Raw genomic sequence first — 24,572 nt, 5'->3', positions numbered from 1 at the left:
TAACAGGAAGCTGCAACGGGGAGCTGGGACCAGGATCTGAACCCAGGCACTCCAGTAAGACATGGGCATCTTAACCAGCACGCTAACAGCTTTGCCAAACAGCTGCACAACTAGTTTTTTTAAAGGTTGCATTTGGCTGCCTGTCCCATCATACAAACAGAACACAATGACTTGCTGATAGCATCTCTTCACCTTGCCAACATAAGCCCTGCAAGGACCAGCAGAAGTGAGCCCAAGGACTGCAAACAACTGTATTTGCATGAGTTTGTTAAAATAAACACATAACTAAAAACAAGTGAAAATATTTTAACTCCTCCTATTGGTAAAAGAGAGTTTTGAGGTGGGGTGCTTTCAAAATTAAAACCGGTATCAAGGGGCCAGCGTTATGGCAAGTGAAGCCATTGCTTGCAATGCCAGTGGCTGCCCATTCTAGTCCTGGCTTCTCTGCTTGTGACCTGGCTCCCTGCTAATTACGTGACGAGGCAGCTAATGACAGCCCCAGAGTTTGGGTCTCTGCCATTCATATGGGAGACCCAGATGGAGTTTTTGGCTCCTGGCTTCAGCCTGGTCCACACCTCGCCTTTACTGCCACTGTGGGAATGATTCAACAGATAGAGATTTCTCTCTTTCTCTCCCTATCTTTAAAAAAAAAAAAGTACCAAAAGCAATTCACAGAAGGCAGCTGAGAGAAAAAGCTGCAGAAAGCTAACTTTGGATTTCTTCTGGTAACACAGCTGTAGGCATATATTTCTGGACCAGAACTACTAAAACTAAATTAACTAAGATCCTTGCATTGCCTTCTTTTTCTTTATCCCACAGTGAGGGTTCACCTTCCTTTTCTTAACCACTGTCCTGAACATTTGCTCTTTGAGTTTCATGCAAGAAATATTTCTTTTTATAGTGAAGAGCACAGTGCCACTAACATCACATAAAATTATACAGAAGAGAAATAATAGATAACTTTGGTCTTTAAGTCCAAAACCTGAAATAGATGTAAGACGCAAGTGGGGGAGTGAAGGGAATGGGTGTTGATTGGAACACAGAGGATACGCAAGCAGGGCACGCACAACGGAGGGACAGGGGAGTGATGAGCCCTGAAGGATGACTAATGATACGAAATGGAGAAGTCACTTCCGGAGCAGTAGGTGTTGCAGAAAGAACAAATTGAGGACACATATTTTTATGGCACATATGCTGGGTCTCTTAGTCACCCAGGATAATGAGATGAGCATAATTTGAAAAGAAAAAAAAAGAGTTGACATCAAAACTAGAATAGGCAGCAGGAGGCTTTATTCATTCCAAGAACAGCAAATTGCAGTTCAATTGCACTAATTCTGCAGACCTGAGAAGACTGTTCATGTCCAAGCCCAGAGGCTTTTCTCTCCTTGATAAGGTTTAGAAATCACTGAGGAAGATATTGAGGCCTGCTACCGGTTCTTCCCCAGGAAGAAACATGTTAAGGTCCTGCGATGGGAGACACACTGTGGGGTGGAAGGTGGAAGGCATTTTTGTCTTAAAGACAAATATCTTCTTTGTCATTATTATTACTATTATTATTATTATTATTTTATCTTATGACACAGTTCCATAGCTCTGGGATTTCCCTTGACCCCTCCCCAAGTCCTCCCCCCCATATTGATTTCCTCTATATTATTACAGTAGTACGGTTCATAAACAGTCATACTTCCATCATTGCGTGAATGGACCATGCAGAGAGTCCAGCATCTTTTTGTCAAGATAAATTTAACAGTTTCATTGGGAGTCCATCTTTGATCTGAAAGCAGAGATGGCAGAATACCATCTCCTTAAATGAAAAGCCACCATACAAAATCAACAACAGGAAGAAAAAAGGAAATTTACAACATCATGAAGTTAACTAACATGCTACTGAATAATCAATATGTTAGAAAATGCAAGTTCTTAACCAAATCTTATAACTACGTCATTGACATCTCAATTGACAAATATCTTCTTGATGCCCAAATTCCTTATATGAGTTTGCAAGCTAAAGTCCTCTGAATTTCAGTAATAAATCAAGACAAGAGGAAGAATCCACAGGCTGCTGTATTAGGTATTTTTCTTGAAATTTCCAATGGGATATTTCAGAATAAAGCCCCCAACTTGCTATACAGAATCCATAAGAATAGTGTGCAAAATGCAATAAGACACAGCTGAGCTACCTACTGTTAGGGGTTGAATGGACTCGGATACCTAAACTCACACAGATGTTTAAATCCCAGAGTCTTAGACTAACAGTTGATGGATTCCTGCTGATGGTTTCCAGACTTGGGTGGAGACTTGACCTACCTATGGCAGCTGGGAGGTTGGCCCAGTTGAAGATCTTTAAGTCCTTGTCCTTGGAAGTTCTCACGAGAGGATTGGTTATGTAGACTGGGTTCTTCATGGCCTCACTTTCTGCTTCATCCTCCCTCTGCACCTGCTCCATCGTTGCCAGCCTCTCCAGATACCAGACTAAGGGGGCCCCCAGTCTTGGACTGTGATCTCCAAATTGTATCCTGAAGTAAACGTTTTCCTTCCCGAGAAGCTCCCCCTCAATTTTCATAGCTAACACCATGAAAAGATGTTTGATACAGCCAGTAGTCCTCTGGAATATCTATCTTTTGTTTCGGATGACCACTGGAGAGCCACAATGCCCCTCTTGGCTGAGCACATATCACCCCTTCCTACTTAGCTGGTATTTCTCCTCTCAATGATCTCAGAAAAATTTATGAGGATTTGGGGAGTTGCTGTCAGAAAAAGGAAGACAAAATTCCTCCATCTTTTCTAACGTCTCACATTTGAAACTCCCCCATAAACAGATGCTATGTTATAAAATTACATCTGAAATAACATGGAGTTTAGATCCACTCACTAAAAATTCAATCCTTTTGCCTGTCATGAATGACTTCCGCTCTTAGATTTAAAACCTAAGATGCTGTGGCCTGAGTTGTGGCTTAACTAGTAAAGCTGCTGCTTGTGACACTGGCATCACATATGGGCACAGGCCCACTTATAATCCAGAACCATGGTGAAGGCCTGGGAAAAGTAGTGCAGGATGGTCCAAGGATGGATCCTCGCATCCACATGGAAGATACAAATGAATCCCCTGGCCCCTTGGCTTCAGCCTGTCCCTGTGCTGGTCATCATGGTCATCTGGGGAGTGAATGGGCAGATAGAAAATCTCTTCCTCCACCTTTCAAAATAAATAATAAATCTTTAGCAGGCAAACGAAAATACTAAGAGATGTTGAGATTCACGTACTTATCTTCTCACCCCAATTTCTCTTCTCCTGGAGTATGAACATTCTATATAGGGATTCTTGGGAAAGTCAAAACAAAGGGAAAAATGTCATTCATAATCTCACTCACCAAGAGGAAATCATTATTAATATTTTTTTCAGATGCATTCTTGTCAAAGGCAAGATCATTACTCTATACACAACTTGTTTCCTGCTTTTAAAAATATAACAATAAGCCTTTTTCCTCTGACCTGACACTCTTTTTCACCCTCCCCAAGGCTCAGAACATTCACCCATTCTGACAAACCACACTTTATACCAGCTGCCTCACTTGATTGGCTGTTTAGGCTTTTTCCATTGTTCCCATCATTCTTACTGCCACTTGCACTGAATAGTTTTGTTCATAAATCTTAATTAACATTTCTGGGGGCTTCCACTGGACAGCATTCTAGAATTGGAAATAATAGGCCCACAACCACTAACATGTTTATTTTCTTCACAGGAATACCCAAATTGTTTTTCAGAAAGACGACCAAGTAACACAACCTCTGTATGCCTGGGTAGGGTCCCTCCCTTTCAGAAATGCTGACTAATCTGTAGGCGAAAAATAACACATCCCAAAACACCCACTACTTAGACTATTCCATTGAGTCATTATATTTGAGTATTACTTTAGTACCAAAATCATCTTGTCTTATCCTTTAAAATGTGATGGAAATTTTTCCCATTCTCAAAACCACAACCATGAGAAGAATGCAGTTGCTTGTTGGATATTTTCTTTGGGTAACTAAAGTGCCATGAATAAGAAACTAACCAGTTTGGAATCAGCCTGTGACAGTGGGAAGACGAGAGCAAAGTAAGTTCAGAACAAAACCCACTGCCAGACATCACAAGCTCTGGAAGACTTGAATTGCTCTAAATCAACTGATAGACTTAGGGCAAGAATACACATTGTTTAAGAATATACCCAGACTACATTATTAATTCAATCACATTTTACAAAAGAAATATTTCTTCTTCCCTCTGAGCTTCTTCTCTCCCTCTAAATACATGTTCCAGGTAAGTCTTTTTTCATTCAGTGGCACAAACTTGCCATGAGGAAATGGTCTAGCCTGCCTCGCATAACTCAGGGTCTGAAGCTGTCACTTTGTCAAATGGAAAAAATAATAGGAAAAGTGTTAGGAAATACAGTAGCAATGTTTTAGGATTATCTTCCTCCCACCTTTCTTTTCTAGGAAAGTTATCCCCACTTCCTCCAGAGTTGCCCACAGTTCCTGTTGAGTGGGTTTGAGACAATTGTAGCAGCAGGGTAGAGGAGCATTTATTGAGCATTTTCTTTGTCACAGAATCAGCAGTAAATACTTGATATGAATGATTGAATCAAATGTTCATAGATAGGTGCATTCGTGATACGTGCGTTGTCAGATGGGAAGATGGCATCTCAGTGGGGTTGATGAGTCGCCTAAGCTGGTGAATGGCCTTGACTCTCTGGCTCCAGACAACTGAACCAAGGGGCAAGAGAAGACTCCTAAGAGAGGACCAGCAGCCTGCCTACCACTTGTGAAGTCCACAGCAAGAAAGATGAGCTGGCATAAGCAGAGCAATTGAGACTACAGATGCCAAGCTGGCCCAAAGTTGGCATCATAACAAGCCCAATACCACACACAATGAGAAGACTCCCAGAGCAGACCCTACAGGATGGTAGAGAGAGAAAGGGAATGAAACAAATCCAGAAAGAAACTTTTGGTTCTTGTAATTCCTTCATCTCTTGCTAAGCAGTTACTTTCTTAAAAGAAAGAAAGAAAGAAAGAAAGAAAGAAAGAAAGAAAGAAAGAAAGAAAGAAAGAGAAAAATCTCTACAATGACTGTTCCTTGCCAAGAGTTTTATCTAAAATAGTCACCAAGGAATCTACAGTGGCCCACTCTGCACTCAGGAGACGGGCCTCTCAGCAGCACCCACTGTACATAACAAGTTGGCCTTATCAGTAATAATCAACCACCCATGTGATCAGGCTGTTAATGGAAGGCAATCAGTGACATATTTCAGGATGCTTTCTTCCCAACTTTGTTTAACCTGAGATGAGAGAAGCCTTCAGAGCTAAAGGAATTCATGATGGGGGAAGGGTTTGGGGTGAAGGGGGGGGAATCCCAGTACCTATGAAATTGTGTCATGTAATGCAATGTAATTAATGAATAAATGAATATTTAAAAAAAAAAAAAAAAGAAATATAAAGAATCAAGGAACAAGTTGAACACTATCAAAGGAAGCCATCAAATATAAATATAAGATGTTTTTTTAAGTAACTGATCTGACTTTTTTTTCCAAAAAGTTTTAAAAGATGGTCAGCTCTTTTCAAAAAAAAGCAGAGGGTGATCGAAATACTCAAAATTTAAAGACTTAAGAAATATGACAATGATATGAAATCATGGTCCTCAATTAGCTACTCTATTTTCTGTCTAGCTTCCTACCACTGCAGTTTGAGTCCTTGCAACCCATGTGGGAAATCCAGATAGCATTCCCAACTTCTCTCACTTCAGTCTGGCTCAATTATAGCTATTGCAGGCATTTAAGGAGTAAACTAGTACATGGGGGATGCCTTTCTCCTCTCTCTGTGCAATTTGCCTTTAGATGAAAATAAGCAAGTATCTTAAAAGAGTAATAATAAACAAACAAAAACCTAACCACATGCAAAGCATGATTCTTGAGTGGTTTGAGGAAAAAATAGCTATTAAAAAAAAAGATTGGAGAAATTAGAATACAGACTGAATAATAGGAAATGCTGAAGAATCACTGGTAATTTTATTTTGATCATAACTCTAGAGTAATGTGGGAAAATGCCTTTATTCTTAGAACATATACACTAAAGGGGCGTGATATCTGTAATTACACTCCTTCGAAATGATTCAGTAAAATAAAGCTAAACTATATATATAAACAGAGACAAATAAATAGGCAAAGCAATTGTTAGCAATGGTTGAGGCTGGGTGAGGGGTGTTTTCTACACTTATCTTTCAACTTTTCCATGTTTGGCATTTTTCATAATATAAAAAATAGCTCACAGGGTAAAAATAATAAAGTCCCTTTGAGACCAGGTGAGGCCTATCTTCTCATCTCTCAAAAACTGCACACTGTAACTGTAACTTCTCCACCATCAGAATACTGTTTACCCATCTTCAGCTCAGCCTCACAAGAGCCCGCTGCACAAAAAACAAACCCATCTCAAGGTCGAGACTCACCATCGCTCCATAAGTCAAGAAAGGAAGCAGTAGATTCAGCCATCCCACCCAACTCTGCTGAATACTAAGTTCTCTCTGCCTCCCTTTTCAATAAGGTATTGTTAGACCTACATGAATTAAGTACATATCTGATGCCAGTTCACTGGATTTCCCTCAAATCAGAACTGTGCTTTTAAACAAATCCTCCTCTCTCCATAAAAAGCAATCAGCCTCATCCGCCTTTTGTCTTAATGAGATGCTGGGTCAAGTCAGCCCTGTGGACACAAAAACACACTGTGCATTAGCAGATTGTGCTGTACAGAGTGTTTCCTCCTTGAACATTGTTAACTTGGGGGTGGGGGGTCAAGCACAAGGAGTGCATGGTGCTGCTGCAGCATCTAACCCAGCAGGTTTTATGACCAGCACCGGGCAGAAGTCAATAATAACGGTCCAACACAAAAGGACTGGCCCAGGAGCTATGTTCGCTGAGATGGCTGCTCAGGCAGTTGTCTGGCACTGTGATTAAGATGCAGCTTGGAATGCGTTAAGCTGCCTCCTGCGGTACCCCCATATTAGAGTGTTGACTCCAGGTCTAGCTGCTCCACTTCTGATCCAGCTCCTTGCTAATGGGCCTGGGAAGACAGTGCATAATGTCCCAAGTGGATGAGGGGTGGACGGTGAGATGGACAAAGATCTCGAAGCATAGTGCAGCCATCTGTTGGTCTCTTCTGTGTTCGCAGATCTTATCAGACTATGTTCTCAAATCTTATCATTCCCTGGAAGCTTTGCCACCCACTCTGTGATGTGCCTATATAATTTGTTTCAAAGCCCTGAAACTTTTATTTATTATTACATTTTTTTCAAAGGCAGAGTTACATACAGAGAACTAGAGACAGAGAGAAATCTTGCATCCACTGGTTCACTCCCCAGTGGCCAGGAATAGCTGAAGCTAAGCTAATCCAAAGCCAGGAGCCTCTTCCAGATTTCCCATATGACTGTAGGTCCTAAGGACTTGGGCCAGACTCCTCTGTATCGGAAGTGGAGCAGTCAGGACGTGAACCAGTGCCCATATGGAATGCTGGCACCATAAGCGAAAACCTAGCCTACTTAGCCATGACACTAGCCCTGGAACTTCTAAAATTAGCCTTCTCGGGCTTGTGGAAGATTTGATTATGGAAAGAGCGCTTTTTCAGTTACATAAGTAATTTATTATTTTCATTAACTAAAGGCAATATATACACTCTTAAAATTTTAGCCATGGGGCTGGTGTTGTGGTACGACGAGGTAAGCCACCACTTGCAATGCTGACATCCTGTATTAAAGCATCGTTTCAAGTCTAGCTCCCTGCTAATGCATTTGGGAAGGCAATGGAAAATGGCCCAGATACTTGAGGCCCTGTCACCCATGTGGGAGATCTGGATGAAGCACCTGGCTCAGCCCTGACAGTTATGGCCAACTGGGGGAATACACAATTTTGTGATTCCCTTTAAAATCTGTTGAAAGCTCACAGACGTCTGGAAAACAAAGCCCACTCAGCCCTTGAAGGCACAAATCCAGAATGTCCATTTCTCACTTTCTTCTTTTTCACTGCACACACAGGTCCCAGAGCCCAAAGAAAACTATCCTGATGCCAGTCTCTCTGACCTGGACACCTCCTGACTTCCTTATTGGAGGCTTTCTAGCACCCACGGCATCCAAGGCAGACCAACACTTGTGAAAGACAGATGGATGTCTTACTGAAGCCACATCCACCAATGGAAAGACTTCCCAAAAGGGCAAAGTACACTCGGCTGGCTCTACCAAGAAAACTAGCACATACAGCGCTCCCTGTGGGGGCCAGAACTCATATACAGAATAAGATGCTCAGCAGTACGTGGGTGCTGCCCAGTACAGACACTTACCCCTCTGAAATGCCAAGTTCTAGGAGAGGGAAACATGGGAAAGTTGTTTTGTCGCTGCCGTTTCAGCCTAGAGGAAGAGAAAAGACAACGTGTTCATTATTCTTTGGGTGGACAGTTGGAGGACAGCACTGGTTTCACACGTAGGTCTATGAAAGAGAAAGATGCTCAGAGAAGCAGCCCAGACGAACAAGGTGACCTGAACTTTCTGCAATGCTCAACAGACAAGTGCACTCAAGACCCCTTCCCTGTTCCTGAGCAGGGAAGCCTCACGGTTCCATGAAACAACAGCCAATGTGTCCCCCTGCAAAGAAATAAACTGAAGTTATAACCTAGATGCAACACCCTAGCTCTATGTCCTCCCTTCTTACACATGAACAGCTCCCACCTGGGCACCAGGAGCTGTTGCCAGCTCCAGCTCAGCCTGGAACTCATCCTTGCTATGCACACACTGGGAGTATCAACCTCTGTGCCAAATACACACTTGGGCTGCAGCAGTGGCAACCACTGCCACGCGAGAGAATGCTTGTGCTTCCTCGTTCGTGAACCTCACAACGTGACCAAGTTTCCTTAGAAGGGATGGAGGCAGCTCATGACAGGTAAGTCCAGGGGGGTCCTCCACATGGGGAATACCCAGTTTCTGACCTGTACATGAATCAAAGTCCACAGTTTGCCAACAGACCCACAACGATACCTTTTTTAAAGTCTCTAGGGAATGATAAATTATTCCTCCCACTCCAAGTGTGATGTCTGCCAATGTGGATATTTAGAATTCATATTTGCAGAAAAGGACTTTTCTTAGCCACTAATAAACAAACAGGGTGTGTGTGGTTAAGTATGTGACAGTCACCTTGACCTTGACAACCTCCCTGCTGGCATCAGCAAGTCTGGAAGCATGTGGTGATAGCGCCTTGCAGAGGGTCAGAACTGAGTAAAATCTTCCTCAATGCCACCACACACAAAAGCTAAATATAAGGTAATTATTACAGCAGTAGGTATTGAGTACTTAACCAAAGCCCATGCTAACATTGTACATAGTTAACCTCACTATTGCCTTGTGAGCTAGTGTTCATTAAAAACTAAGACCTAGGAATAATAAGCGATTTGATTATTATCACATGGGTGACAACAAAATACTCATCTGAGCTATCTGACATCAAATCCTATGGTGTTTTGTTCACTGTGTGACAACAGGGCTTTGCCTTCATGGTTATTTGATGAGCTTCCTGCTCCCAAGACAACAGGACGGACACTGGAGGATAGGTGTGCTGGTTCTACACATTGCTATCCATAGCATATTTGCAATATTATTTTACCTTCTGTATATTATTTTGTATTTTTGCATATTATTTTAGTATTATTTTAATATTTGCAATTATTGCAAAACACGCATATTATAAAACATGCAAAATATTATTACAAAACATACATAATCACAATAATTAGCAATGATTCAGTCAGATGGGCCAGGCATGAAGCACTTTACCTACATGAGCTATGTCTCACAGTAACTTTATTAGGTTATTCTGTCATACTATAACTACATAATAATATAATTCTATGTATTTCATAATATAGATGCTTTATGACTTAAAGGGTAGAGTTTAAGACTTTTTAAAAAGATTTATTCTTATTTGAAAGGCAGATCTACAGAGAAAAGAGGCGAAGAGAGAAGTCTTCCATCCACTGGTTCACTCCCCAAATGATCACACCAGTTAGAGCTGAGCTGCTCCAAAGACAGGAGCCAGAAGCTTCTTCTAGGTCTCCACATGTTTATGATCTGCTTTCCCAGGTCATAAGCAGAAAGCTGAATCCAAGCGGCGTGACCAGGATTAGAACCAGTGACCATACGGGATACCAATGCTTACAGGAGATTAGCCTGTTGGGCCACTGCACCAGCCCCTAAGACTTTTTGATGTTATCATGTGGTGAAAGTAAAACACACCCAGTAGAGACCATGCTTGGAATTTTGATCTTTTCCCAGGCTAGTGATACTCAAGTGGTCTGATGCTGAATGGATGGGCAGGGCAGAGCAGGCAGCAGGGTTGAGGGATCAGCTATGGGGTGATGAGCTCTGCTGCAGAAGTTTTTCTTTTCCCTGCAGGTTTATTTGTTTATTTTAAAGCAGAGCAACAGAAATAGAGGGAAGAGAAGGAAGAAAGGAGACAGAGAAATCTTTCATCTGCTGGCTCACTTTCCAAATGCCCACAACAGGAGGGGTTGGACAACAATATGTACATTACAGCGTTTGTGGTTCAAGCCTGTTGAGCTCACTTAAATATGTGTTTTTGTGCTTAAACTGATGTATATGAGAACTCCTTACATATTCAAGATAGTACACGTACCAAAAGGTCTGGGCCCACATTCCTGGCTCCACACTAGCTATAGTTAAAAGGCATGGATTAAATGTGCATCAGCAAGTGAATTGATAAAAAAAATGCCTTTTACAACAAAAATATTGCTTAATCACTAAAAGTGTGAAGCACTGATACACAGGCCCTTGAAAACATCACACAAAGTGAAAGCTTCCAGACCCAGGGTCCCCATGTTGTACAGTTCCATTGATCCAAAATGTCCAGAGTTGGAAAGTGGCTTGGTGGGTGCCAGAGGCTAGGGGAAGAGTGGAGGCGCAGCACAGTGACTGCTGAGTGGGTACAGAGCTCCTTTTGAGGATAATGAAAAGATTCTGGAATTAGCAAGTGAGGGCTGCATAACACTGTGAATGGACTTAACAGTCTATGCATACATGGTACAAGTGAGAGTGAGATAGATTTGCTTATTTGGATACATCATGTATATCCAATGGAAAGATTCTCATGGATTACTAGTATGGAAATACTCCCTGCCACTCCAGAAGGAAGACTTCTATAAACAAAAACCAAGCACATACATTCTACGAAGCCTAGGAAGGCATGGAAAAGGCTTAGTCCTGTGAGGCACCCGCCCTTCTAGTCCCTGTGCCTGAGAAATATATTTAATGAGTCCTTGTACAAGGACAAAAAGGCCCACACCTCCTGGCCTCCTGCCCTTCCTCCAGTGCTGAGAGATCCAGCAGCGACACCCAACCCATCCTCTACACCTCCCTGCCTTTTGCTGCATTTCCCTTCTACATGTTCCTGTCTGCAAAGCTGTGTCTTTTAGACAGCTTTCCAAAAGTGCAGGATTCTGGAAGAATGGCCCAGGATAACATGCAAAGCCAATGCAAAGTAGTGCTGGTCTGACCCAGTGGACATTGGAGCCAGTCCTGGCCACTCACCCAGTGGTATGACACTGGGCAAGTGACATAACTTCTCTGATCCCTAACTCCCCAGACTGTAAAGTTCAGGAAGCAGCAGGCCACCCTCCTGGAGTAGATGGAGGACACAGTAAGTTAATACAGGTAAAGCTCTACCGGGACTAGACAATCCCTGCATTCCCTGCATTGAGTAAGAGCCCAATTAACTGCTGAGAAAAGAATGTACTGTGCTTGCGCTCAGCACATCTGTGGTCAACAGTGTCGCAGAATCGCTCTCTAGACAGGCTGCAGGTGCCTGAACACAATCATGTGCAGCACAGATGGGGATGGGGAGGAAGGGACACTTTCCACAGCTGAAGCCATCCCAGGCGACCCTCTGAGCACTGGACAGGGGCCCCATGTCAAGGCAGGGATGGATCACAGGTCTGCACTTGGCCATCTCTCTCTCCCCAGGCCTCTTGCAAGGTTGAGTTGGGGCCTGAACTGGTACCTTCTAAACAAAAGTGTACTCAGGTGCCAGCTGACTACATAGTCTGGAGCTGTCCAGAAGCAACGCTGGCCACCAAGGACACAGTAGGAGATGCCGTGGCAGGCTTCCAGCAGGATCCCTTTCCCAAGAACTTGCAAGAGTGCTTTGAGCTATGCACAACTTTTATCTTGCTAACCCCAGCATCACACCCTCACTGTCTTTATAGGAGATAATGCTGACAAGATGCTCAAACAGCCTTCAGCTAACTAGACCCCCAGGCCACCTTACCACCCCCACCTCCTACACCTCCACCCCCACTCCATGAGAAACAGTCGCAGTCTGACAAGCAAACTGGCCAACACTCCTGCCCAACCCCAGGTTTCAGGTCAAAGGACGGGCTGCAGGCTGCTCACTCGCCTCCCAACCTGTTGCTCGGCTACTGCAAACCTTTCTGCAACAAGTCAGGCCACCACAGACAGACAGCAGCAATGCAAGTTGGTGAGAGCAGGAGCGCTGCAGCCTCCAAGACCTGGGTTCAGGCCAAAGTGCATTTAGTGACCTTGGGCAACTTACACAACCTCCCCACCCCTCTGCTTCCAACCTTAAGATAGATCTGGGGAGACACAGCTGTCCTAATTTATTTATTGTATGTATTTTAAAGACAGAGTTTAAAAAAAAAAAAAACTTCTATCTACTGGTTCACTCCCAAATTAGCCACAATAGCCGGGGCTGGGTCAGGCCAAAACCAGGAGCTCAGAGCTTCTTCTGGGTCTCCCTCATGGGTTCAGGGCCCTCAAGCACTTGGACTATCCATTGCTGCTTTCCCAGCACAGTGGCAGGGAACTGGATCAGAAGTGGAGCAGCCAGGACTTGACTCAGTTCCCATATGGGATGCTGGCACTGCATATTGCAGCTCAACCTACTGTGCCACAGCACTGACACCTCCCTCCTCAATGATCCAACACTCTCTTCCTACCCTACAGATAACCTGGAATAAAGCAGGTGCTCCACAAGGATGTGTAAGATCCTTCTGCATTTTCTCAACATCTGCAGATTCACGGAAGAGCCTGGCACAAATGTCCTACCCCTCCCAGGCAGATAATGAGAAAGTCCATCCACAGATTATCCCAACACGCACACTCTCATTCCTATTCCTTTACTAAAGAAACTAGAAGGGCTATTATTCGGCATTTATTCAACAAGAGGGGAAACCGTGTTTCCTGGTTACCACTTTGTCGGCTTCCTGACACACATCATTATTAGGGGAGAACTTGTTGCCCGTGCTAGTAACACTTCAGCTGGTCTCATTTGTCAAATATTTTTAAAGGGATGTTCTGCTTTTGGAAGCCTAATTTAAGAACTTTGTTTTTTTCACAGCCGAAGTGTTGACCTTCAAAAGGTGCCTCTCAAGTGTTTGGGGGTTGCTTCTCAAAGCAAGGGGCTGGTGGGTCTCCCTCGCCTGCCCCGGCTCCCCAACATGCACCCACATGCATCACTGCCCGTCTCCAACGGGACAGGCTTCCGTTTCCATTGGGAAAGGCTTCCTTCCATCCTAAGGAAATCCACTTGCCGCACGCCAGGTCACAGCCCAGCAGAGGGCCCTCCGGAAAGGATCATTAGTTCTCTACCCTTTAATCAAGGAGCAGCACATTGATGTTTTTCTAGTTTCGCCTGGAGGGGGGGAGCCTGTTCTTACCCTGGCATGCATTTTTCTAACCAGGACGGCTGGTCCAGGTTCAGCCTTCCAAGAGCCAGTCACTGACACTAACCCTCCCCCTGGTCTGCACAAAAAAATCCCAGCTCTCTTTTGATGAAATGGATGTAAATTTAGAGCCTGGGTACCCCAACCTACCAGCACCACTGACCTCTGACCTGTGAACCTGGGGATCCTCAATCTGTTGTGGAGATGACATTTTTACGGGTTCATCTTTTTTAAGATGTATCTATATTTCAAAAGTAAAGTTAGAGAAGGAAAGGCAGAAGCTGAAACAGATCTTCCATCCATCTGTTGGTCCACTCCCCAAATGGCTGCAACAGTCAGGGATGAGCTAGGTCAAAGCCAGGAGGTTCACCTGGGTTTCTCACGTAGGTGCACAGCCCGATACTTGGACCATCTTCCCCTGCTTTTCCAGGCACATGTGCAGAGAGCTGCATTGGAAATGGAACAGCCAGGACTTGAACCGACACCCAAAAGGGACACTGGCACTGCAGGCAGCAGCTTTTTACCCACTATACCACAACACTGGCCCTAAGGGTTTACTTTTTTTTTTTAACAATAAATGTATAGATACACCAGACACTATAGATACAAACTCATTTAGTCCCTCCAAAACAATTTTTCTAGTTGCTTTTATGTATTCCCATTCTACAGATAAAAGAATCTGAGACTCAGAGAACTGAAGTGAAATCACACAGCTGCTTGGAACAAGCAGACAGACGCCACTGCCACTGCTGAAGCAGCAACAGAGGAAAGGAGACGAACACACACACGCCTCTTCTGTGCCGGGCCCTGCGCCAGCATCGTCAGTCGGCCCTCTTCACACAAAGTGTCCTCAGGCTTCACTCTTGATTTTAGAAGCACTCTTGTGTGAGTACATGTGTGTGTGTATGCCATGTGTTTATTTATGCAAAAGGCAGAGCCACAGAGTCCTTACCCACTGGTTCACACCAGAACCAATTTTTGGCTAAGGCTAAAAAAGCCAGGGACTGAGAACTCAGTACAAGTTTCCCATGTGAACAGCAAGAATGCAGCAACTTGAGCTATCACCTGTCACTTCCCAGGGCCTGACACATGCGAGAAGCTGAAATTGGGAAGCCGGGAATCTAACTCAAGCACTTCGATGGTGGGTGCTGGAGGATGTAGGGGAGGAGGTTTCAGCTCTTAGGCCAGATACCAATCCTGACCCTTCAAAGAGCAAGGATCGGCGATGAGGCTCATGCTTTGGCCTTTCTACCACTATGAATAAAAAGCCATATAGATTTACTGGTGTTCATATTGTACTTCAGCAAAATATAATTTTCATTAAAATTATTTACTTGTTTTTTTCTTTATTTGAAAGGGTGAGAGACAGAGATCTTCCCTTCACTGATGCATTACCCAAATGCCTGCAAGCATTAGGGCTGGGCCAGACTGAAGTTGGGAGCCCAGAGGCCCATCCAGGTCTCCTACAGAGGTAGCAGAGGACCCAAGTCCTTGAGCCATCACCGTCTCTTCCCAAGGTGCACATGACCTTGGGAAGTGACATGATAGGAAAACATGACAGGACATGATAGGAAAACGGGCCAGAACTGAACCCAGGAACTCCAACACAGGAGGCAGGCCTCCCACCTGCAACTTAACTACTGCACTCAACTCTCATCCCCTTAAGTTAAACATTTTAATGACAGAGGTTCTTATTATTATTATTATTATTATTATTATTATTATTATTTACAATAGGGAAATCTTCTGTAATTTCAAAACTCCCACAAACACATCGAGGTAACAGAAAGATCAGATTTGCAGACAACATCCAGACTTGGTCCTTGGAAAAGAAGGAATTTTTTCCAAAAGCATATTGGACAGTTAGTAATGACTGGGAGAGCTGACTAATCACTGTGCAGGCCAAAGGCACAGGGACCATTCCCAGAATCACAGCACTGAACTGGGCTGGGTACGTCATTGTTCTTGCTAAGGTGCAAGAAAGGAGGAGGAGAAAGGAGTCCTGTGTAAGAGCGGGAGAGGAAGCTAAACCCACCAGGGCATGGGCACAGGATCGGCTGGAGGGACTCCACGACCAGAACAAAGGCCAACCTGCAACCAAGACAGGGGTGACACGTGGCAGTAGATATCAGAAGAGGGTCAGTGTGAATGAATGAAAGAACGACAGAGTATTGTTGCCTTACCAAGCAGGGGACTGCACTGGGTCCATTCATGAGTTTCACCAGCCTGATTGCAAGAGAATGAGGGAGAAACCAATCGCTGAGTTCTCTCAATGTTTTGAAGGGATTTGGGTGAAATACAAGGTACTCAAAGCAAAATAAAAACAAGAATAAAAACCTCCATGAACGTATCATTTCAAATCTTTACTTGCAGATATAAGAGTAAAAAAAAAGCTATCTTTGGGACGGTTCTACCAAATTATTTCCGAATCAGAAACCAAAGGGTAAAGTCACAGTTTGAAATTCTGGACAGCTCTGACTCAAAAAACTTTATCTATAGACACCCTACGGTCCGACAGACACTTCTCCCTGGATGGAGTTAAGGAAAGTCTTCCAGCTTCATGCAACAATGTATTGATCAGAAGCTAATAAATCAGCATGGAGGTGGTCCGACACATACAAAACAGGATCACTAGTCTAAAAAAAAAGTCCTCAGAAAGGGACATTTCTGATAAATGTTCTGTTGATTCTAACAGCTAAAAACACCCCCAAAATGCTCAAATTGGCCCACATTGCTTAAAACAGTTCATTGACTCTGATACAGGACCCACCACAGTCTCCCAACTCCATAAATACTGCTTTTTAATTAGAAGCTCCATAAATGCTGTTTTTGGCAGTGACTAAGGCCACACATATAAAGCGTGTTTATTCCCAAACTGTCATATGGCCTCGGGGGTGGGGCCGTGGCTGACTTGTCAGAGCACATTCGGTGGTGGAGTGGGGAGGGGGAGATGCAAAGGTGGTACCAAGGGCACCATTCAGGCAGATACGACTTCAGCCCCACCACACGGAACAAGCTACCCCGCCAAGACCCACCTGACCTCCAACACAGCTAGAGGCAAGGAAGTCAGAGAGGGTTATGGGGGAGGCTAGTACTTCTGAGTCAGAGAGGGAAACGCCAGCACGCTTCAACGCCTTCACAGAAATGGAATTGAAAGCCCATTTTTTGGTGTAAAAATAATTGAAATCCATGTACAGATTAGGGATCTTCACAAAATGCACAGGAAAATGAATATTAAGAGAAAATTATGCAAGGGGGTGAGCATTTGGCAAAGGAACCCTTGGGATGTGCCCAGCCCATATCAGAGCACCTGGGTTGGAGTCCTGGCTCCACTTCTGAATTTAGCTTCCTGCCAGTGTACACCCTGGGAGGCAATAGATGATGACCCCAGGTCTTGGGTCCCTGCAACCCACATAGGATATCCAAACTGAGTTCCCAGCTCTTGGTTTGAACCTGGCCCAGACCTAGCTGTGAATGAACCAATGAATAGAAGATCTCTACCTCAGTTTGTTTGTTTGCCCACCCCCACGCCCCAAGACACACAAATACTCTCTCTTTCCCTTTCATGTAAATTTTTAAAACAACACATTAATAAGGAAAAAATAAGCACAGAATTCTAAATAATCATTTGCATCAAAATACACATATCCTTTGATTCTTTTCCACAAACTCTTTGAACAACCCTTACTTTCACAGTTACAGTTTTTACACCGTGCTTTTCATGTCGATTAACTCACTAAATCCTCACTCTGAGGACAAGCGCTGTACAGATGAGCAGGCTGTGGCCCTGAGGAGTAAGACTTAGAAATGCCTCACAGCTACTAAGGCTCACGGTTAACCAGCCCTGGAGCATGACAAGCGACACGGGATATTTCCAGACACCTAATCCACAAGAGGCATAAACAAGGGAGACAAAAGTGTGCAAATCATTTACCAGCCTTTTACCAAACATTAGGGTCAAACATGGCTCATCATGGCTCATCCAAAGTCCAGGGCAGAAAAAGACAAATCCTCTGGCACTTGCTGACTTTTAGCTCCCAGCTAGACTGCACTAGGAACAGGTGTAGCTGTTGCCATGGCAACCACCCTTTCCTACCCTGATGAGCCCTGATTCAAGCAGGTAGCCCTTGTGGAAACAGATTTTTCTGCCTGCTGGCTCAAAGTTTTACAAGAGGGGGAACACACTGGAAGATTCCTAGTTTCCTGGATACATTCACAGCAAGCCAGTGTATACAAGGCCACAGGGAGTGGCTGTACAGAGATAAAAATCAGAAGAGGGGGAAGTTGACCTCTGCAGTGGTCCCAGTGCCTGGCAAGGTAGGGGTGGAGCTCCGGCTCCGACAATGGCCAGTTGGAGACGCAAGCTCATGGTTTGGCCTCTACAATCCCATTCCATGGTCTCAAAGCAGGAAAACTAGAGGCATTAGGTTTTACACTTTTTCAAGAGAAGTTGTGAGATTACGTCAATGTAGTACAGAGTGAAGACCCAGGCCAGGGCCTTGGTGAAGAAAGAACAGGGGCCATCACCTGACTGCCACTGTCCTTGTAGCTCAACGGCCTGATGTTCCAAACAGAACGCACTCCTGTCTAAAGCACAGGACGAGGTGACCGGGCACAGAGTCCACCCACACACAGCTGAGTGCAGGGAGATGAAAAGATAGCCAGTGAGGTCCCACATTCAGCACCTGCCCTTGTGGCTCTGAAAAGATCAACTTACTGAAACCAATCTACTACCTTTACATAACAAAGCTATCACCAGGCAGGGGAGCTGGCATTTAGCCTAGCATTTCAGATGCCCACATCACACATCATAGTGCCTGAGTTTGACTCTCAAGTTCCACTCCTGACTCCAGCTTCCTGCTAAGGCAGACCCTGGGAGGCAGCAGAGATGGCTCAAGTACTTGGCTTCCTGCCACCCACCTGGGAGACCTGCTCGTGTTCCTGGGTTTCGGTTTTGGTCCTAGCCCAGCCCCAGCCATTGTCAATAGTTGGGGAATGAGTCAGCAAATGGGACTTTCTGTCTGGCTCATCCTTTCTTTTGGAAGGGAAGGGGTAAGGGAGAAGAGAGGAGAGGAGAGGGGAGGGGAGGGGAGAGGAGAGGAGAGGAGAGGAGAGGAGAGGAGAGGAGAGGAGAGGAGAGGAGAGGAAAGGAGAGGAGGAAAGGGAAAAGAGGGGAGGGGAGGGGAGGGGAAGGGAAGCAAGAAAAGGGAAGCGAGAAAAGGGAAAGGAAAGGACTGACCCAGGTAACCTGCACCTGCTACACTATCCGAAATTTTATGATGTGCCTATATTAATTTTGTGAAAAGGTGTAATAGTTTAAAAGGAAATTAGAGTGCTTTGCTCGAACACAGATGGTTCACAAACAAATAAACCCAATCAATAAACCAAAAAAAAAAAAACCCAAAACTACCAAGTAACTAATAAAATGGAACTTAAGAGAGCACATAAACCTTTCAAATCAGCATTGCTTACATGGGAATACTGAAAGTGGGCAACAATATGCAGGACTTGGCTTCCCAACTGGGGATGTGTAAATCAACAGAGCAATGCCACTGGGGAGTTTGGCAACAATTCGGCAACCTTTTCCAGGAGCACAAAAATGACACAGAAGTTCACCCTGGCAATTATTAACTTGAGCAAATAACCACAAATACACATCAAGCAAGTAGGATGCCACTCTTTAGTAGGAGATGGGAACTAAACAGCTCAAGTGGTCAACAGCCTGGCTATTAGATAAGCCCCCCATACGGGGCAGGTCAGGACCACTCGAGGGACACCCATATTCCATCCCCAAGTGCCTGGGTTTGAATCTGAGCTCTGCTGCTGATTCCAGCTTCCTGTTTATGTACACCTGACATGGTAGCAAGTGATGATGGAGCAAATTTATTTCAGTACATGAAAGTTTGAACTCTGGGGCCCAGCACCATAGCCTAGTGGCTAAAGTCCTCACCTTGAACGTGCCAGGATCCCATATGGATGCTGGTACTAATCCTGGCGTCCCTGCTTCCCATCCAACTCCCTGCCTGTGGCCTGGGAAAGCAGTCAAGGACAGCCCAAGCCTTGGGACCCTGCACCCATGTAGGTAGTCCTGGAGAAGGCTCCTGGCTCCTGGCTTCGGATCAGCACAGCTCCAGCCATCGCGGCCACTTGGGGAGTGAATCAGCAAATAGAGGATCTTCCTCTCTGTCTTTCCTCCTCTCTGTATGTCTAACTTTGCAATAAAAATAAGTCTTTAAGAAAAAAATAGAATTTCATGCTTACGCGAAGAGCAGCTGAGAACAGTAACGTTGGTCACATAAGTGGAAATGGGCTCGCCTGACCATGTATATGTGTGCTGTTGGGAATGCTATGCTGTACTGCAACAACACCGCTACCACCAGCCACAGTCGTGACTTGGAAGAGAAGAGCCTGCGAAGCGTGCCTCCTTTTCACCCTGACAGCACCAATGAGTGGGTGTTCCTGTGCCCATATTTAAAGATGGAGAGACAGATTACAGCTCGACACAGGGAGGAGCAGAGACCTCAGGTAACTTGCCCCAGGTCACACAGTTCGGAAGCAGCAATGGTGCCAGGGCTCTTGCCTGCTGCATAGCACTGCCCACCCCAACATTCATATAACCCAGGGCTGCCCACTCGTCAAGCTGTGTGCTTGCCAGTACTTCCTGGAGAGGGTGATGAACAGCTTTGCGGCTTTGAGATGACTCACCCCTGCCATGCAACACCAACTCTGCCGCTTGCCGATGTCTGAGTAACACAAAAGCTGAGTAAGTCGCACCGGCACAGTGACCATGAAGCAATCCCCACCACCTGCCACCCTCCCCATAGCTCCAGGGGAAACATCATCATGAAGACAAAGTTTCAGACTGAGGTCTCTCTCTCTCTCACTGGAGTCTTAGAAATGCATGCTGACTTGCACCCAGCTGGTCTCCCCCACCAGCTGCTGGAAGTCATAAGCAGTTTCAACGACAAGTTCACACTGGAAGGTGAAGCCAGGGGAAACCATCCTCTGTGTACCATTCTGCCTCTGGGTGCATGAGACCAAAAGCACAGTGACTTCACTTCCTATGACCGGGCTGGAAAGTGTGCAAAGCTTCGGTGTCTACCACATGTGAATCAAGATGTAGGCAGGGGCGGCCAGGGAATAGTAGTGTCACTGGAGAAAAGGCAGGTCTCAGGTCTCCCACATCTTCTTCCTCAGCAGGTCATCTAAAGAGCTCGCTGCAGAAGATAAACAAGTACCAGTCCTGTGTTGTTCACCAGGATGCAAAACCCTGTGATGGCCCCAAAGCCGGTGATTGAATAAGACAGTGTCTGCTCAAACAGATCAAGAGCAGCGAGGATTCTCAGAGAACACACTAGACTACCACCCTCTCTTGAGAGCTGGTCAGGGTCCCAGGGTCTGCTGGTGACAGGCTGGGACCCTTGGAGGCCTCCCCCACTAGGTACAGGTGTTTCTCGACCTTTCCCTCTTTCTGGATGCTAGGACTGCCAGTTGGGCATCTGTTGGTTAGCTCAGCACCCAGATCTCCTTCTGTAGGGGCAATGCCCTTCCCCTGCTCCTTTAGTCACTGTAACTCAGGATGAGCCAATCCTAGCTCCAAGGATAGACATGTGACCTGGCCTGGCCAATGAGAGCAACCAACTCTACACTGGAGATCAAGAAAAAACACACAGTCGTTCTGGCACAAGAGCTGAGCTGGTATGACATGAACTTGGAGCTGTGCATGACAAATGACGCAGAAACGCTACTTGAGAAGGATGCTAGTCTGGGGAAAGTGGAGCGAGAGACCTAGATAGACAGGGTCCTGTTGACATGAATTAGTCACCTGGAGCCAACCATACCTGTAGTCAGAACTGTCATTAAACTCCCCATTGACAAAAAAGTGAGCCCTGGAGCTAGTACTACAGTATAGCAGGGTGAGCCTCCACCTGCAGCACCAGCATCCCTTATGGGTGCCAGTTCAAGTCCCAGCTGCTCCACTTCTAATCCAGCTCTCTGCTGACATGCCTGGAGAAAGCAGCAGAAGGTGGACCCAAGTGCTTGGGTCCCTGCACCCATGTGGGAGACCCAGAATATGGCCCAGGTTCACAACCCCAGACTTACCCAGGTTTGGTGAGAGGATGGAAAACTTCCCTTTCTCTCTCTCTCTCTCTCTCTCTCTCTCTCTCTAACCCTACCTTTCAACTAAATATTTTTTTAAAAGTGAACCCTTTTAAAAAACACATTTCAGAAGGAATGAGTTATATTTCTGCCACATAACAACTAGAAGAACCGAGCATTACTTCTTGGTGAAAAAGAAAAGCAGCAGGCAACAAAACGGACTGTGGCAGGGAGACCCCCACACAGTGCTTCACAATAGTCAGCACTTAACAGGCGCGGGCTCACTGCAGACAAAGCTCTCCTCAGATCCTTCCCAGTAGGAAGCTTCCAGGCCACCTGCTGGAAGGCCACACCCTCCCCCCTCTGCCCAGGAGCCACCCCTGCCAGTCATCCATGGTGCTGGCTCCCACCAGCCTTGTTTCCTGTGGCTTTCTTCCCACTCAAATCCCATGGGGTAGAGATTTTGTCCTCTGCATTCACAGCCATATATCCCAGGACCCAGATCCATTCTCAGGACCACAGGCGTTCAACAGACATCTGGTGAATCAATGAGTGAGGGAAAGGATGGTGCCCCTGGGGCCACACCTGCCCAGCCCCTCAGTCAGCAGCCATCCTACACCTGGAGCCATGTCATCTTCCCACTTACCTGATCTGATACCCTAATAGCTGCCCCTGATCACCCCGACCTGTGCCGGGAACAGCAGTAAGAATGAAAGGCCCCTGCCCTGTTCAAAGGTTTATAATGAATGCTCATTACCCACAAAAGCAAATGAATAAAATGGAAACATAATAGGTAAGGCTGCAAAAAAAAAAATCATAATCATTTACCCTTTACGTTACATTATTCTTAGAGAACCAACACCCACGCCACTATGTACCCCTGCACTTACTGACACTCCGGGTCCACAAGCAGAGAAGAATTCCCTGCGGGTAGGGAGCCTGCCTGCCTACCTGGGCCTGTTTGCACCTGGCCCTGCCTCTTCCAGGAGGGGACTCCAGTAGGTGGTGCACTTGAAGGATAAAGACATAGTGGGGATTGAGCATGTTACAGGGCAGGGAGGCAAGGCATGAGCCCTTACACCAGGACTTCTACTGTCAGTGTCTGGGTTCAATTTCTAGCTCTGCTCCAGCCTCCTGCTAATGCAGACTCTGGGATGGCACAGGTGACGGCCCATGTGGTTTGATCCCAACCACCCCTGTGGGTAGACCTGGACTGAGTACCCAGTTCCTGGTTCTGGCCCCAGGCCCAGCCCTAGCCATCAGAAATCTGGGGAGTCAACTAGCACTTAGAAAATCCACCTCTCTCTTTCTGCCTCTCAAATAACTAAAATGATACACAACTAGGTTTTTAAATATTGAAGTGACAAGTAGGATGCTGAGATGCACAGTGAATCAACTCACAGATTAGGATAAGAATTCTTTAATATTCATCACAGTAGGACTTGGTTTAATCCCCTGTGCATTTTCCAAATAGCCTACAATTTGTTGAACAGTGTTCATTTTCAACTCCCAACCTGAAACTATAACCAGAGGCATATACTTCCCTTTAATGTCTCTAGATTTTGCAAACACAAAGGAAAGGATCTGGGCTTTTTGATGGGTCTGGCTTTTACAGTGAACTCGAAAGAGAAGAGCGAGAAAACAGAGCATCAGCTGGACCTTGCACCAAGGAGTACGCCCCTCCCGGACTGCACCGCAGCCCCAGCATGGAAGCAGGCCCCACCACCTGCTATCAGCATGCCTCCCCGATCCCAGAAACTCAGTATTTAATGGAAAGCTGTATTTCTTTTGGAGGAAAAGACGGTCAATTTTTTCAACCCTGACCTGTGAGGGATTTCCAACAAAAACATAGAAACATAAAGCGAGCTTCTCACGTGCATGTCAGATTTTAAAGTAAAACAGATACACACGTCACAAAACGCCCCTGCTTAGTACCAGGATCACACTGGCATGTGTGCTCCACTGCATGGCACACGCAGCACCAGAGAAACGGGGCCAGTAACCTTCACCCCTAACTCAAGCTCCAGGACTGATCCCCACACCCACAGGTGGCAGCAGACCAGAGCTGCAACACTGCTCCTCTTTAAAGACAGACATGGGAGAGGAGTTACAAGAGGGGATTTGGGGGTGTGGGGCAGGGTCTTGGCGGCTAGCAGAGCTCTCCTTTCCCACAGTGCCAGGTGACTGACTCATGTTCACTTGGGTCCAAGCAGCAGGGCAGGGAAGGGAGGCATTGCAGCCCTCAAGAACTGTACATCCACAAAAGCACAGGAAGGCACAGGGCACGTGGCCATGGGAACTGGCAGGAGGCTGTGAGCACAGGGAGCTGGAGAGAGAGGGACCCCAGAGGGCTCTTACCAACCACCCCTGGACTGAAAGCAGACCTGCCTCAGAGACCCAGGGGGCGGACAGCAGGCAGTGCAAAGCGGTTTCTGCTTTCCCAGGGCCTGATCTAGGAGCATTGGCTCTGCAGTTCGTGCAGTCACAAACTCCCCCTCACACTCGGCCAGACACGACTTCACAGACTGGATCAGGTGGCTGGAGTCAGAGGGAAGCAGAGAGAGAGAATGTGAAAGACAGACAGACAGACAGACACACACACACACACACACACACACACACAGTCAGGAAGTCCTTGACTGATCTTCGGAGAACTGACCTGGCCTCCCAATGCCCTCAGACAAGATCCTCATTTGCTTAAAATCACCTGTGCT

The 24,572-nt window shown here is 45.7% G+C and overlaps 1 protein-coding gene across 5 annotated transcripts in view; it reads right to left on the bottom strand.

Moving 5' to 3' along the window:
• ARHGEF3 (Rho guanine nucleotide exchange factor 3) overlaps positions 1-24,572 on the bottom strand; it is a 284,081-nt gene that overhangs the window by 184,006 nt on the left and 75,503 nt on the right. For all 5 annotated transcript variants that reach the window (XM_058678451.1, XM_058678450.1, XM_058678454.1 and 2 more), the window contains one exon: positions 8,356-8,422. In XM_058678451.1, coding sequence (XP_058534434.1) covers positions 8,356-8,422 — 67 coding nt within the window. The remainder of the gene's footprint in view (positions 1-8,355; positions 8,423-24,572) is intronic.

This window comes from Ochotona princeps, chromosome 21 (genome assembly GCF_030435755.1).
Source record: "Ochotona princeps isolate mOchPri1 chromosome 21, mOchPri1.hap1, whole genome shotgun sequence".
Lineage (NCBI taxonomy): Eukaryota > Metazoa > Chordata > Mammalia > Lagomorpha > Ochotonidae > Ochotona > Ochotona princeps.
Note: the sequence above shows the minus strand (reverse complement) of the source record. Positions and strands in the feature narration are given on the sequence as shown.